Source organism: Pelophylax lessonae, assembly GCF_965119305.1.
Source record: "Pelophylax lessonae genome assembly, chromosome: 4".
NCBI lineage: Eukaryota > Metazoa > Chordata > Amphibia > Anura > Ranidae > Pelophylax > Pelophylax lessonae.
The window spans coordinates 530,538,161-530,555,374 of record NC_138771.1 but is presented as its reverse complement, the minus strand read 5'-3'; the positions used below and the strand labels follow the sequence as shown (position 1 = coordinate 530,555,374).

At 44.8% G+C, this 17,214-nt stretch overlaps 2 protein-coding genes across 2 annotated transcripts in view; one reads left to right on the top strand and one right to left on the bottom strand.

The window, feature by feature from the left end:
* LOC309554658 (uncharacterized protein) overlaps nt 1-3,584 on the bottom strand; it is a gene marked incomplete at both ends in the record, with an annotated part of 51,607 nt that extends 48,023 nt beyond the window's left edge. The window contains one exon of the mRNA XM_082256370.1: nt 3,381-3,584. Within this exon, the coding sequence (XP_082112496.1) occupies nt 3,381-3,584 (204 nt within the window). The remainder of the gene's footprint in view (nt 1-3,380) is intronic.
* The window catches only part of LOC309552753 (T-cell immunoglobulin and mucin domain-containing protein 4-like), a gene marked incomplete at its 3' end in the record, with an annotated part of 146,643 nt that overhangs the window by 122,441 nt on the left and 6,988 nt on the right, over nt 1-17,214 (top strand). The window contains exons 3-4 of the mRNA XM_082253669.1: nt 10,147-10,221; nt 11,980-12,041. Coding sequence (XP_082109795.1) covers nt 10,147-10,221; nt 11,980-12,041 — 137 coding nt within the window. The remainder of the gene's footprint in view (nt 1-10,146; nt 10,222-11,979; nt 12,042-17,214) is intronic.

The following is a 17,214-nucleotide window of genomic DNA, read 5'->3' as shown; positions in this document are numbered from 1 at the left end:
TTTTGTGACACATTACTACTACTTTACTACACAATGATATATATATATATATATATATATATATATATATATACACACACACACACACACACACACACACACACACACAGACATAGGTCTTTATCTCTTTGGACACAGGCACAATTTTCATACTTTTGGCTCTGTAGGCCACCAGAATAAAATTAAAATGAAACCATTGAAATTAATTTGAAGTGCAGACTTTCAGCTTTAATTCAAGGGGTTAAACATAAAAATCAAGTACAAATTTTAGGAGCTGCAACCTTTTTTATACACAGTCCCTCCATTTTCAGGGGCTCAAATGTAATTGGACAAATGAATATAATCATAAATAAAATGTTAATTTTTAATATTTTGTTAAGAATCCATTACTGGCCATGACTGCATTAAGTCTAGAACCCATGGACATTCCCAAAAAGACTGGGGTTCCTCCTTTCTAAAGCTTTGCCAGGCTTTAACTGCAGCTGTCTTCAGTTATTTATTTGTGCCTTTAGTTTTACCTTTAGCAAGTGAAATGCATGCTCATATAGGTTGAGATCTGGTGATTGACTCGGCCATTGCAGAATATTCCACTTCTTATCCTTCAAAAGCTTCTGGGTTGCTTTTGCAGTGTGTTTTAGATCCTTGTGCACATCTGTACAGTGAAGCGCCGTTCAATCAACTTTGCTGCATTTGACTGAATCTGGGCTGACAGTATATCTCTAAACACTGCAGAATTCATCCGGTTGCTTCTGGCTTCTGTCACATCATAAATAAACACCAATGACTCAGTGCCACTGGAAGCCATGCATGCCCATGCCATCACACTGCCTCCACCATGTTTTCCAGATGACATTGTGAGCTTTGAATCATGAGCTGTTCCAAGCTTCCTCCATGCTTTTTTCTTCCCGTCATTCTGTTACAGAATAATCTTGGTTTCATCCGTCCAAAGAATGCTTTCCAGAAAATGGTCTGGCTTTTTTAGATGTTTTTTTGGCAAAGTCTAATCTGGCTTTTCTATTCTTCAGGCTTATGAATGGTTTGCACATTGTGGTGAACGCTCTGTATTTGCTCTCATGAAGTTTTCTCTTGATTGTAAACTTTGACAATGATACACCCACCTCCTGGAAAGTGTCCATCACCTGTCTGCATGTTGTGAATGGGTTTTTCTTTACCATAGAGAGGATCCTGCGATCAACCACCACTGCTATGGATGTCCAGGATGTCCAGGCCTTTTTTTTTTAAAGATATTTTTATTGAGATTTTAAACAACATACAAATACAACAAACCAACAGAAAACAAGACCTTCTTGACAAGAAGGGAAACAAACATTTCAATGCTAATAAGCATTACCTAGATTGCGGATGCTCCCCGGCCACACCCCCGTACCCCCCCCCCCCCCTCCACAAGATAGGATAAGCTGAAAATTTAACAAGACAAAAAGTACAAGTCAATACTCAAGAAAAGCTAGGGTGAACTCAACACTCGGAATGGCAGTTACAATTCCTTACGGGTTAGCAGAAGGGGAACTCGGCTCCACAGAGCTCGGAGGAGGTAGAGTGAGAGGACTGGATACCCAGCTATGCCAAATTTTATCAAACAGGTGGGGATGACCTCGTAACTCAAAAGGTAAGTTTATAAAGGGGAAGGCAGTTGTTAATCAATTGAAGCCAGGCAGCAACCGTAGGTCCCGTAGGGCCCTTCCAGCACAGAAGAATCGTCTTCTTAGCATAAAAATACAGGATGCGAAGCAAGCGTTTGACGTGGCCTGAAACCAACAGGTCTTCGAACACGCCCAACAGGCAATTCTTTGGATGAAGGACATTAGGGAGACCTAGAACCGAGGACAGGAATGTGTTAATTTCAGCCCAGAATTTAGCTACCACCGGACAGGACCAAAAACAATGAAAAAAATCGGCAGGACGTCCACAACCCCTAAAACAATCGGGGGTGGGACGCATGCCGAACTTATGTAGGCGGTCAGGAGTAAAATAGCTTCGATGAAACACCTTCAATTGGATCAAACGGTCATTGGAGGCTATAACCGATTTATGATAGGTCTCAGTAAATTCAGTCCAGTCATCCTCACTAAAGTCAATGCCCATACTAACCCAACGTGTTTGTGCCCTGGCAAATCTAGGATTGGAATCCGACATCAAAAAAGAATAGTATTGAGAAATTAGTTTTGTAGTACCAGGGTCCCTAAGCAGTTTCTCCAAGGCAGACATGCTCAAAGGAGCCGATAGCGAAGTAAACTGAGCCTTCAAAGCATGTCTGAGTTGGACGTAAAAAAACCAGGCTGAAGCAGGTAGGCCAAACTCTCCCCGAAGTTGGCGGAAAGACTTGAACCCCTGAGCAGTATACAAGTGGTTGAGATACTTAACACCCTTTGCCATCCAAAACCGATAACTGGGATGAGACATCAATTCAGGAAGTTTAGGGTTACACTAGAGTGGATTATTAGGGGACGAGGTCCAGGCGACCACTGGAAGCCGCTGTATGACAGTTTTAAAAAGGGACAAAGTGGTCCGTAGCATATGAGCACCAGGGACCTGGGGGACCTGCCTCCGATACACTATATTGTGGAGTGATTCAAGTGAGTCAACTATGGCAGCCTCAGTAATGGAGCAGGCGTATGCGAAGAGGGATGTAGCCAATCATGAATCACCACTAACTGAGAAAAAAAATTTGGGAAGGCCAAGCCAGCCATGTGCGTGGGTAGTTTTAGAGTATCCAAGGCTATCCTATGGGGCTTTTTTTGCCACAGAAACGTTAGTAGAAGTGAGTCTATGCGCCTGAAAAGGGATTTGGGGACCTTACAGGGAGCGTTGGCCAAAACATGTAGAATTTTTGGGAGAAAGATCATTTTGATCATGTTTGATCATGTTAACTCGCCCAATCAAATTCAAGGGCATATCTATCCACTGAGAGATTCGTTGTTGTAGGAGATCAATGAGAGGGCATAGATTGTTGGACACATAGGAGTGTAGCGGTAATTGGACAATAACCCCAAGGTAACGAAAGGAGTGGGCACCTGGAGCCTGGAACCGGAGTAGATCACCGACTCCGCTGCCGGATCCAAGGGGAAGATAGTGGATTTGGACAAATTTATGCGAAAGCCTGAAAAGTCCCCAAAACTCTCCATCTCCCCGAGAAGGGCCCGTAAGGAGTCGGAGGGATCTGCCAGGTAGACAAGCATATCATCAGCATAAAGGGATATTCTCTCCTCAATAGAGCCGATAGCCAGACCCCGAATGTCCGATGCCGATCGGATACGGACAGCCAGAGGTTCAATAGCTAAGGCAAACAAAAGTGGGGATAGCGGGCATCCCTGCCTCGTACCCCTGGAGATGGAGAATTCCGGGGAGATCGCAGCACTCACCCTAACACGAGCAACAGGATCAGTGTAGAGAAGTTTAATCCAGGCAATCATGCGGGGACCAAACCCATATTTCTGTAAAACCTTAAATAAGTATGACCATTCTACACTGTCAAAGGCATTACAAGCATCTAGGGAAACAATGACACGAGTCGAGGAATTGGGATGTGGATACTGTAAGTTATGGAACAATCTGCAGATATTCATGCGTGTAGAGCGACCCGGGACAAATCCTCCCTGGTCATCTTGTACCAAGGAAGGAACAATCCTATTCAAATCGGTTGGCCAGCACTTTAGCAAGAATTGTCACATCTACATTAATCAACGATATGGGTCTATAAGAATCACAATGTAGAGGATCTTTGCGGGGTTTAAGAAGTAAAATAATCAAGGCTTCACGCATTGACAGGGGGGGGGGGGTACCCCGGCCGCCAAGGCAGCATCAAAAGTGCGGAGGAGGTGAGGGCTAAGGAGGTGTTTAAATGAATGATACCATTCAGGGGGGAACCCGTCAGGTCCAGGGGTCTTGTGTTTGGGCATCTGTCCGATGGCAGCCTCTATCTCCTCCACCGTGAATGGGGCTTCAAGGTCCTCAGCATCTTGAGCCGCCAGAGAGGGGAGGGTAATTTCAGCAAGGTAGAGAGAGAGTGAGGCATCATCATAGTGGGCAGTGGAGGTATAAAGGTCAGTAAAAAAGGAGACAAATGCTTCTAGAATGGCCGATGGAGCATCCACCACCTCTGTCGGGGAAACACGAATCCTCGGGACAGAAGTGGGAGAATACTCGGGTCGAGCCAAGTAGGCCAACAACCGGCCTGCCTTATTACCATGTTCAAACAATTTTTGAGAAGTTTACAGCATACGTTTATGAGTAAGGTGTAGTAGGCGGAGCTCATAATTTCTACGGGCCTGAAGCCACTGAGTATGTGTGGACAGAGAGGGCTCGGCCGCATAGGCTCCCTCAGCCTCAACCATAGCTGTCTCAAGCTCCTCAGTGCAAATTTTATTATCTTTACGAAGGATACCCGTAATAGACATAAAGGCGTCCCGGGCAGAAGGCCTAAACGCCTCCCACACCGTCAGGGAGTCCGCAGTAAGCAGGTTCATTTCCCAATATTCCGAAACCCCCTTAGAGCAAGCTCCCAGAACCGTAGGGTCAGACCGCCAGTGAGCATTGAGATACCACAGCGGAGGACTGGAGGCCGGCAGAATAGAGATTTCCACCAGCACCGGGGCATGATCCGAAATCCCACGAGGGAGGATGGATGCCCCAGTGATGAGCGGAAGGGTATGAGAGGGAGCAAAAACCATATCTATACGAGACATAATTTTAAAGGAATCAGAATGACACGTATATTGTCTAGCGTCCGGGTGCTTCCAGCGCCATACATCAATCAAACCATATACCTGAATCCAGTCCAGCAAGGACTGGAAAATACGTCCCTCCCCCCGCAAGCGGTCCACGGCAGGATCAATAACTGCATTAAAGTCTCCCACATAGAGAACATGACCCATGGGGGAATCCAGGATGAAAGAAGTGACTTTGTGAAGCAGGTCTGCTGAGAATGGGGGGGGGGGGGATATATAGATTGATTAAATTAAGAACAGAACGGCCAACCTGCAGGGACAATAGGACATACCTGCCCTCTGGGTCCGTCCTCAAGCGAAGCACCTCCGCCGAGAGGGACCTAGCAACAAGGACAGAGACCCCCCTAGAATAGGAAGTGTGGAAGGCGTGGTAAGAACGAGCAATCCAAGCTCTTTTTAGGGCTAAATGTTTAGGAGCCGTAAGATGAGTTTCTTGCAGACAAATAATATGTGGTTTATACTGTTTGAGGAAGGAGAAGACTAGGGACCGCTTGTGAGGAGTGTTTAAAACCCTGACGTTCCAAGCAGTGGCGGTTCTACATTAAATTGCTCCCCGGGCGAGACTCCCTCCCGGCGCTCCATCCACCCCCCCCAAAAAAAAAAAACAACATGACAAAACTTCACATTTTGTACACACCACACGTTTTATTGTAGTAATACTAGGTCATTCCGTAACAGACCAATTTTTGCAAAAAAATAAATAAATAAATAAACTGCTCATAACTTAAATATACTCTGTACAAACCAATATTATTTAAGAAAAAATATTTTAAATTAAGAATAATATACAAATAAAATATAGAATAAATCACACTAAAGAAAATTAAATTATTTCACTGCAGAACAGAAAACACAAACTGAAACTAAAATCTGACATTTCTGGCCTTTCTAGATGCAAAGTCATCAATAATGGCATCATATGAGATATGCTCCCCTACTGAATGATTAATGCTTATGACAGCAAGGCCAGCGAGCCGTTCCTGAGACATGGGTGACCTCAGGTGTGTCTTGATTAACTTCAGTTTGGAAAAGCTCCTCTCTGCTTGAGCCACAGTCACTGGCAGGGTAAGTGCAATCCCGAGAGCAGTCCAAAAGTTGGGGTAGATCTCAGATAGATCCTTATCGTGCATGAAAGTGATAAGCTCAAGGAGGCTCATGGTTTTTGATGGCAGGTGAGGGAAGTTCTTGATTTCCTGGAAAAGCTCTCTACTGTCCAAATCAGAATTCCCTTCGAATTGCAGTGTGGTACCTAGTGCATTGCACTGCTCTGCCAGCTCCTCATCTGCAAGACTAGGGAAATTTGTCAAAACCCCAAATTTGTTTTCCACATTTTCCAATGTGGTAAATCTCTCCGCGATGGCTGACAGGGCTGCATCAAGAACAACATTGAAGAATCCAATCTCCAACTTCCTAAGGGCATCACTGAAAGGCTCATCATGTGATTCATGTGAGAAGTGGCGCTTTGTGGACCTCAGCCTTTTTTGTTTCAAAACAGCTTCCACATTCATGACATGAATACCTTAATCATACAGAGAGAATATTGTTACATACCTTTATCTTTTGCCCGTTTCTCCCATCTTCTTTTCTTTTTTCCTAAATTGGGCACCTGACAGCTTTGGCCTTTTTCTCTCCATCGCTGTGTTTACTAAGTAATCGGCAATCAACAGATTTCCCATCCCCTAACGCTGTCACTCACGACCAGAAGTCAAGACTAAACCAATTCACCTCCACATCATAATCGTTTTTTATTACCTATTTTTATTAGCCATTTCACACAATTAAATAAATAAAAAAAAATGTGCAAATTATTGGTCTGTGTTTAAAATATTTTGAATGAAATGTGCGTTATTTGTAAGAAAGTCAGGTGTGTCATTGACATAGTTTAGCCCCCCTCCTTGTCTGTTTCTTTTGGGAGAGGTGAACTGTACTCTGCGCCTCCCCCCCAGCCCCCCCGCCCTTCATCCCCTCCCTCCCCTCTCCGCTCGCTCGGCTTCTGTGTGGCTCCTTCAGCAGCAGGGGCGGCGCAGGTATCATAGATAATAGAAAACCGCTTAGCGGCACAGATGATTTTTTTTTTCTCCAAGTTCGTGTGTCGCCCCCCAGGTGTCATGAAAAAATGCCACCCCGGGCGGCTTCCCCGTTTGCCCATGCCTAAAACCACCACCGGTTCCAAGAAATAACTTTCAAAGAATTAGACATATTGACTTAAATTTCCGGCCGTTAAGCCACAGACACCACCGAGGGGGGGTAGAAGCAACCACACAACGGGGGCGACACATAGGGAGCACCAGCAAGCTGAAAGTGGCAAAAAACCCAAGTAAGTGAAATCAAAAACAAAAACCAACCCAACCCCCCACCCGCTCTTCCATCCCAACCATAGAGAGCCTAGGATCCCAATAATGGTTAAAAGTCAAAACCCTTATGATGCGAACATCAACCCAGGATAGGGGTAAAGAAAAACAACCTGGGAGAGCAGGACAAGAAAAAGAAGCCTGCCACACAAAAAAAAGGGGGGGAAGGGGGAAAAAATAACACAGAGACATCCTCTGCATTCCTCTGTCAACAGAAAAATGAACTGTCATGCCGGCACACAGAGGCACTCCAGGGAGCCAGGAACCAGCCAGGGGACCTCAGCCACAAACAGGATAGCAGACATTGACAATCCAGCAGAAGGGCAGTGTTCAAAGCAGGAGAGGAACAGCATGGCTGACAGGCCCCGCAGTAGGGATGGATCAGAAGGAGAGCTCACGAAGGCACTTCAGGAACAGGGAAATAAAGTGCATCAGGGGTCCAGGAACACAGGCAAAGGGGAGCACATCGATGCCGAGACCTTTGAGAACCACCAAAGGTGTCAAACAGCCAGGTTGATGCTTCACCAGGAGTGTTGAAGAATATGGGTTTATGGGTATGAATAACTTTCAGCTTGGCCGGAAACAGCATGGAGTAAGGAATCTCTTGTGCGCGGAGCCGCGCCTTGACCGATGCAAATGAGGCCCTCTGCTTCTGGACATCCGCCGAAAAATCTGGAAAAATCCGGATGGTTTGACCATTGAACTGCAGTTCACCCTTCAGACGGGCCGCTCTCAAGATAGCCACCTTGTCCTGAAAGTTAAGGATGCGGGCGATAATGGAACGTGGGGGTGCCCCTGCTGGTGGGGGCGAGGAGGAGTGCAATGAGCCCGCTCAATAGCAAAGGAGGCAGGAAGGACATTAGGGCCCAGAGTAGATTGCAGCCAGGATAGTAAGAAATCTTCAGGTGCAGACCCTTTAGAGCGCTCAGGAAACCCCACAAAGCTCAAGTTATTGCGGCGGGACCTGTTTTCCAAAACATCAATTTTGGCGCGCAGCGCCATGAGTTCACCAGAAGTTTCCCGCACAGTAACTGACAAGGGATTAACAGTGTCCTCCACAGTGCTAATGCGCTCCTCAGCAGCCCCCACTCTCTCCCTTAAATTCTGGACATCATGTTTAAGCAAGGAAAAGTCAATATGGATAGTTTCAATCCGAGCAGTAAGAGAGGCTTTGCAATCTTGAATAGCTGACATGATCTGACCCAGAGTAGGCTCAGCAACAGGCTCACCTTGTATATCCAGCTGGGGGAAGGCATCAGCTTCAAATGCAGGAGAGGAAGGATGAAGATCTGGGAGACGGTGGAGCGTGGAAGAGAAAAGATCTTCCTGTGAAGCTGCGACAGGCAGAGGGGCCTTGCAGGCCAAGGAGGATCGCAGGTCACCGGCGCCATTTTGGCTGAGGAAGCGGTCCATCGTTCCGGCCGATGTTGCAGGTTTTTGAGGGCCAATCTTCACCATAGCAGGGTGGCAGGGTGTGCCCGAGGTCCCGAGGAATCGATCGAGGTATGTGCCACGGCAATCGGTGCAGGATGGCATGCAGGATGGAAAGAGAAAGCGAGGAGCTCAGAGCTTAGTGTGTTGCTCGATCCCCCATCAGGCCACGCCCCCCGTCCAGGTCTTTTTATGTGCTGAGCTCACCAGTGCATTCTTCTTTCTTCAGAATGTACCAAACTTTTGATTTGGCCACTCCTATTGTTGCTACTATCTCTCTGATGGATTTGTTTAGTTTTTAAAGCCTTACAATAGCCTAATTCATTTGCATGGACAGCTCCTTTGAACACATGATGTAGGTTCGAAGCAATAGATTCCAAATCCAAATACCACACTTCAGAAGCGTAATTAGAACCTTCAGGGCCCCGATGCAAGAAACCATGAAGGGCCCCCCGGACCCCTGGCCAGGGCCCTTCCCTTCAAGCCCGGGGCTCTTCCCACTGATCCTGGGGCCCTTTACTCCCCTTGCGGGGCCCTTTATTACGGTCCCGCAGTGGGACCCTTTCACAAGTTCTGGAGTGGGCCCCCTTCCTGCCACCTTGGGGCCTCCCCACGGTGGTGGAATGCCAGGGCCCGGTTGCAAGTGTGACCTTTGCGATCCTGGAAGTTCACCCACTGGGGTCAATAGTTTTTATTTTTTGGTATTTTATTGTATTATTTTTTACCATTTTATTTTATCTTTTTACAATGTCACTGACTATGACTCTGTCCATTCAGAAAAGGAAGGAGCTGGTAAATTACATATTTACAGATCCCTTCCTGGTTCTCTATTGTGACACATCCCCTGCAGCAGCCGGCAGGAGAGGGGAGGGAGCAGCAGAACACAAGTGAACTGGATAGGAGTGGCGGGGGCAGCATACAGAGGAACCAATCTCCTCCATTTTCCTCCTGCAGCTACAGGAGGAAAAAGGAGGATAGTGATTTCTCTACCTGCTGCTCCCCCCTGCCCCTCCTATCCAGGTGTACAGGGGAGCTGCACAGGCCCCCTGGAGCATGGAGCCCGGTTGCAATTGCAACCCCTGTAGTTACGCCCCTGCCACACTTAGAATCAACTCCAGACCTTTTACCTGCTTAATTGATGAAGAGATATAGAAGGATTAGCCCACACCTGGACATGAAACGGATTTTGATTCAATCGTCCAATTACTTTACCCCTTGAAAAAGGGGGGTTGGTTATTCTTAAGAGCTGTAATTCCTAAACCCTTCCTCCGATTTGGATGTACATACCCTCAAATTAAACCGGAGAGTGTGCAGTTTCAGCCAATACCTATTATTATATAACTATAGCTTGAAAATGTTTTGGTGAATTCATGAAAATATCTAAAAATTGTGCCTCTGTCCAAATATATATGGTATGTATATCTATCTATATCTATCTATCTATACACACACAGTGTGTGCATGTGTATATATATATATATATATATATATATATCAGGTTGTACTTGCGCAGTTTAACGAAATATAAATCCCTGATGACACCAGGATGTATTTTTTATGTATATACAGCCATTTCTCCATTAGACAATGTGATACTTTGTTATTTCATTATGATATAGAAATGGAAAGATATGGAGGCCCTGCATCTGTTACTGAATATGTCAACTCAGTCAACCAAGATGTTCTAAGGACACGTAAGTTTACATTACATGTAGGTAATACCTGACAAATATAAATATAACCTGGGCTTTTATTTAATTTAATTAAACACCTGGTCAGGGATATGGACTTCAATTTTCTTGCACAACAAAGACTGGTGACCAGAGAAGCCATTGTTGTTTAGCATCAACTGCATGACTCCACAAATGCCAAAGTCAGGGGTACACCCTGAACCCCAGATAAACATGCCCATATTAGTGTAATACCACACTGTTTGATAATCTCAACATCCCCTTGGGATGTGGAAATCAGGATGTCCCTGATTACTGCAGTTATTCTCTTGCTGTGTTTCCATAGTGATAGTTTGCTTTTTGCATGTGATTTTTGGTTAAAACCAGGGCTTTTCTTCAGCAGGAACATTGGGGGAACCGGCACTTCCAGCCTGAATAAATGTAATGGCAGGAGATTCTGGGGTGTGCTGGAGGGTCTATAAATGCTGGCAGCTGTGGGATCTATTGTTGCTGGAGGGGGATATTTTTTGTGGTGGTCTATTGCTGCTGGGGAGGTCTGTTGCTGCTGGTGGGGTATATATTGTTGCTGGGGGGGGTGCTTATTTTTCTGGGGGTTCAAATATTGCTGGAATGAATTTACTGTTGCGGGAGGGGTCTGTTGTTGGCTGCTGGAGAGTCTATTGATGCTGGTTGCTGGGATCTATTGTTTCTGTCTGGTGTCTTTTGTTGCTGGAATGGTGTGGTGGTCTATTGTTGCTGGGGGAATCTATTGCTAGTGGTGGGGTGGGGGTCTATTGCTGCTGGCTGGGGGGATCTATTTTATTTATTTTCTTGTTATCATTAATAAATACCATACAAATTACTTAGCACCACAAAATGATACTTGACCCTCTAAAGGGGGCCGTACTGTAAGGTGGGTAGGGGTTTGAACTAAAGGATGGTGCTCAAAGGTTGGCAGGGGATCCGAGATAAGAAGTGACTCAGAAGGGGAGAGTTCCTGCTTCTATTCTCTGAGAAAAAAAAGCCCTGGTTACAGCTATATTCAGTAATATGCTTTGGGTGCTGTGAGATTGTTTATGGTGCAGAGAGTGATGTTCTTAAGGACCCCCGCTCTTACACTAGCCCTCCATTAAATTGAGTCTGATCTTTGTGATAGGCAAAGCAACACATTCACTTTGATTCTCCCCCCCCCCCTTACTAGTTACATACATTTAATTTTTCCTTCGCTGGCCAGCTTCTCCACACCACTGAGGACAGGACAGGAAGACCCGTGTAAGCTCAAACTCCCTCCAGTCAGAGCTTACACAGAGCAGAAGACTTTTGGCCAAGCACCAGTGTTGTCGTCACAGGGAGTGAGTGACAACTTTCTTTTACACCTCAATGTGTAGGCAGTCCATGCTGCCTAAAAAGGACAGGATCTTTTTCTTTTGAAAGGGTGGGATGTCTACAGTAATAACATACTGGGTTTTTTTTTTTTTTTTTTTTTTTTTACTAAAGGCAAATCCACTGTGCACTACAAGTGCACTGCAAGTACACTTGGAAGTGCAGTCACTGAAGATCTGAGGGGGACATGCAAGGAAAATAAAAACAGCATTTTTGCTTGCACATAATCTGATGATAGAAGTTAGCAGAGCTTCCCCTCATTTCAGATTTTCCCCTCAGATCTACAGCGACTGCACTTCCAAGTGCACTCGCGGTGCACGTGTAGTGCACAGTGGATTTGCCTTTAGTAAATAAACCCCACTGTATTTCAATATAATATACAAATCTTTTTACTTCCAGGTAGCAATATATTGGACATTTTTTTATCTGCTCCTGAGACGACATCCCCAGGAATAACAGAGGTAATCATATGCTTTCTTTCTGAAAATTCACAACTTTGTGCACTACGCTGTGACAAGTATAAAGCCCCGTACACACGTACCGATCGTCGGCCGACAGAACGTCCTACAAATGTTCGCGGCTGGCGTGTTTGTTGTTTGTCTGTTGAAAAGTGCTCAAAACTTGCCCAGGACATTTGTCTGCCGACAGAAAATGACGTCACTACGTTCCACGCACGTTCGCCGCTACAAAAGAGGAAGTGAGTGTTTGGCCGTGACCCTTCTGGGCATCTCGCGCTGATTTCGGTAGCATTTGTTTGGTTGACGACATTTCGCTATTTTCCGAGACATCGTTCGAGAATTTATTATGGCGACCGTGAATTCGTCCGTTGCTGTCGTTAGTGTTGGAGTTTTGGCTCTGAGACGACGTACGAGCAATAGGAAGAAGAAGCGGACCTCCTGGACGAAAAATTGGTTGCTTAACCGTGATCAATTTTCTCATATGTCCTTGCTGAGGGAGCTCCAGGAAAATAATCCTGATGACTTCAGGAATTATTTGAGGATGACGGATCCCATCTTTCACCGTCTTCTTGCCCTGGTGTCCCCCTATATTCTGAAGCAGGATACTTGTATGCGGCTTGCAATTACTCCTTAGCAAAGGCTAATTGCGACGTTGAGGTATCTTGCAACAGGGAGAAGCCTGCAGGATCTGAAGTTCACCACAGGCATCTCCCCCCAAGCACTTGGAGTCATCATCCCTGAGACCTGCTCTGCCATCATCAAGGTCTTGCAGAAGGACTATATCAAGGTATGTTTGATTTTTTACATTACATGTATTAGTAGTTTCACCCGAATTATGATGTTTTTGGATGTACAGCAATTGACACAGGCCATTATTTGTAAACTACCCTCTGTCCGCATGCACATAGTAGTAAAGATGTAGATTATCTTAACCATTTGTAAAATTACCCACTAACCACCCCACCATTCTCTCCTATGTGTCCCTAACCGCATTGCCTGTTAACAGTATGTAGAATTTTTTTAATTTTATTACTTTCCCTCAAACAATTATTCCTTGGCCAATGTTTTAGTACCTAGTTTATGATTTATCTAAAATACATCAGTCCATCCATTCCCACCTATGATTGTGTATGTTTATGTAATGATGTTAAAACCTTCACTGACCACAAGCCCTTATTGATGTATAAATGCCCAGTTTTACTTACCCATCCCCCACCCACATGCTAAATCTCAAAGTCAGCATATACCAAAGCTCAAGCTCAGAGGTCTTCAAACTACGGCCCTCCAGTTGTTCAGGAACTACAATTTCCATCATGCCTAGTCATGTCTGTGAATGTCATAGAATTACAAGGCCTCATGGGATGTGTAGTTCTGCAACAGCTGGAGGGCCATAGTTTGTAAATCTCAGCTCTAGCTGGTGAGTATAATGGGCCATACACACTATAAGATTGTCAGAACAATTTATCCTTTCCGATTTACCAAAACCAAATAATATGAGGTCCAACAAACACTTTCAAATCCTATGCAATCTGGTAGGCCCTTGCACTACATAGAAAAGGTAAATCTGCACGAAAAAGTCTTCAGAGAATCTTATAGTGTGTATGGCCCTTTACAATCTAAGAACAATAGGAGGTTGAAAATAAATGTATGTAGATGTTACATCCCCAAATCCAAACGTTTGCCTTCCTGTTGTTTATATTTTTAACAAGTTGCATAAGCATTTAACAGACAACTGTGTGTGTAATTAATAATGTGATGTGCTCAAGCACTAATTTTTTTTTTTTTCCCCCACAGTTTCCTTCAAACGCAGAGCAATGGCTGCAGATTTCTGATCAATTTCTGGAGAAGTGGAATTTTCCCAATTGTGTGGGTGCTATTGATGGGAAGCATGTCCGCATTGTCCCCCCTCCGAATTCCGGCACATTTTATTATAATTATGAAGGTTTTTTTTTAGTATAGTCATGCTAGCCATAGTTAATGCAAACTATGAGTTTATTTATTTGGATATTGGCAAAAATGGCCGCAATTCGGATGGGGGAGTTATTGATCAGACGGAGTTCGCTCATCGTCTAAAGAACGGCACTCTGAACCTGCCATCCAGGGAGCAAACTGTTGAGGGTATGAGCTTTGTGTTTATCGCAGATGATGCTTTTGCGCTTGGGGAGCATCTCATGAAGCCCTACCCTCAGAGGAACCTCACCCCCGACCAAAGGATTTACAACTACCGGTTGTCCAGAGCTCGCAGAGTTGTGGAGAATGCCTTCGGGATAATGGCCAACCGGTTCCGGATATTCCTGACATCCATACACCTGGCACTGTACAAAGTGGATAATGTGGTCTTGTGTTGCTGCATTTTGCACAACTTCCTACGCAGGAATGTACACAATTATGTTTTGCAGCAACTGGATACTGACCCTGCTATGCCAGGTACAAGTGGAGAGGCCCAACCTCCTGACCAAGTGGAGTCCATGACGTCAATGGAAGTTGGACGGTCAGGATTGACATCACACAGGGCCCGTCAGATCCGCCAGGATCTATTTCGTGGGGAGAGGAGCTGTGTCCTGGCAGCAATCAATGTCACACACACATTAATGTTGGTAAAGATTTGACACACAAGATAAATGTCAGCGATCTATTATTTTTGAACACATTAAACAAAAATTGCTATGGGCACATATGGCCAACATAATTTTTGTTGTAAATCATGTGTTATATATGTGTGACTTTGGAAGGGTTAATACATTCATCAGTGGGTTTCTTTGCTGTAGTCTCTCACCAGCTGATCCAAAGTGATGATGGCCATGTGTTATTTTTTATCCAGTGGTGTAAATACAAGGGCCTTCTGCACCCCATAAAATTTCCACAAACCCTCTCACATAGAGAACTAGGTCACACCCAAGGTTCATCTAATGTCACCTTACATTGGTGGTCATTGTCCAGAAGGTGCCCATACTATATATTTCATATAATACATTAGGGTATTAACAACGTACCTACACCTGTTATGTTGTGTTCATTTATGACATCCTTCTCACTGCCCACCAATGTTAGGATATTTCAGTGTTATGTGAAACTTGATCATTGTTCATCTCAAAGTGTTATATATATATATAGGTAATGGAAAGTGAACTAGAGCAACGAACAAGCAATACACTATAGATTACACTGATCTCCCTACACTGATTGCTACTGGCAATATCAATGCCATATTGAATCCTAGGACTGCTAGTACCTTGAGTGTTGAGTCACACTTATGCGATGTGGGAAGTCTGCGACTTTGCAGCCTTCCAGCATTGCATAAGGGTGACCCGCCACTTACTTTTTGCACAGGATTGTATTCCACAAGTGTTAAGCACTGTGCGATCCAATCCAGATACATCAGAAATAAAGGGTCATGTGCGACTTGTATGCGTGTTCATTGCGAATGTAGCCATACAAAGTGTATATGTCTCAATTCACACTGCACATCTGATGGCATGTAATATCGTAGTGCACTGCTCCTTTATTACATGCGATCAGATGTTCATGCGAAAATCATCTATACAGTTTGTATGGCTCAATTCGCACTGCACTCGCACAAAAGTCGCACATGATGCATTTATTCAGCCGCATCAGGATAGGATCGCACAGTCGTTCAAACTTGTGTGATCCGATCCTGTGTGAAATGTCAGATCGCACTGTGATATGCGTTAAAACTGGGGGTATCTTTAACATTTCATTGACACCTCCAGCAACTCGCATATGGCAGTGTCAAAAATGCTTACATTAACATGTAAATATGGGAATAGGACAGCCATCATACATTTAGTGCTTCTTTACACAGCTTTAGACCTCGACTCCCCAACGAAAGTCTAATAAAGAATTGAACACACATTGTTGAATGTAAAAACGTTTTAGTATCAAACATTCACAGGGTTAGGGTTAGGGTTAGGGTGTTGTAAAGTGCTTTTCCCAAACTTGGGTACACTCATTAACATCTGAGTGTCATAAAACTGGCATAAAATATTCTATAAAAATTGTAACATCAGGAACATCCCAATACAAACATTAAAAACTTTTACTTTTTTTTTTTTAAAATTTGCCAAGCATGTCCACAAAATCACGCATTTTTGCTTGCAATGCCGTTGCAGTCTCTTTTATTTGCTCGAGGTCTGAGCAGCATTGAAGAGCCTCACGGGTCAATTTGGCCAATGTGCAAGTATGTAATACATGATCTGGAAAATAAAATACAACGGAGTCAATGTGAATCACCTACATGAGGTCATAATAGAGAAACATTTGGTGTGCAGGTAATCTTAAATTCCTCTCGAGTTAATACCTACCCTGTTATTATGCTCTTTTGCCCTAGGCTCTTCATCTTCCTCCTGTCCTCCTCCAATGCTGTTGCTGATGATTCTGCCGGTCTCCTGAGCTTACTATATATTCATTAGGGGTGTGAACGCATGATGACGTCATTGTGAGGGCATGGTCGTAATGTATATATATTAAGATGCAGAGACCAGAGACGGGCAGAATGCACGGCAACAGCATCGGAGGAGGACAGGACAGGAGGAAGAAGAAGAGCCTAGGGCAAAAGAGCAGACAACATAAGAGCAGAAGATTGGACAGCAGAAGAGTGGAGAGGAGAAGATCCAAAGAGCAGAGTGGAGAAGACCGGATGAAGATATTTAAGAACATTTCAGAAACGTCTCCTGTCGTTATTCACATACACTTCCATTTATGGGGTTAATGTGTAGGGGTACTATGTACCCCATACCCATTCACATAGTGATTGGGGTCTGGGATCTGGGGGCCACCCTTTGTTAAAGGTTGCTTCCAAACTCCTAGGAACCCCCTGGATGCATGACCCCCCAAAACCACCAGACAGGGTTGTGGGGATGAGGCCCTTGTCCTCCTCTACATGGGAGCAAGGTGCTTTTGGGTGTGCGGTGCAGAGGCCCCCTGGCCCTAAGCAATAAAACCCCCCCATGTTGAGGGCATGTGTCCTGCTGTGGTCCAGGGGTGTTTGTTCCACTTGCTCGTTCTCTTTCCTGGCCTGACAAGCTGCATGCTTGGATAAGGGTCTGGTAGGGGTTTTGGGGGTAACCCACGCTGTCTTTTTGTTGTGGGCATACCCTCAAACTCAATACCACACACCAAAGGCCTGGTTGTGAACTTGGGGTGGACACCCACGGTG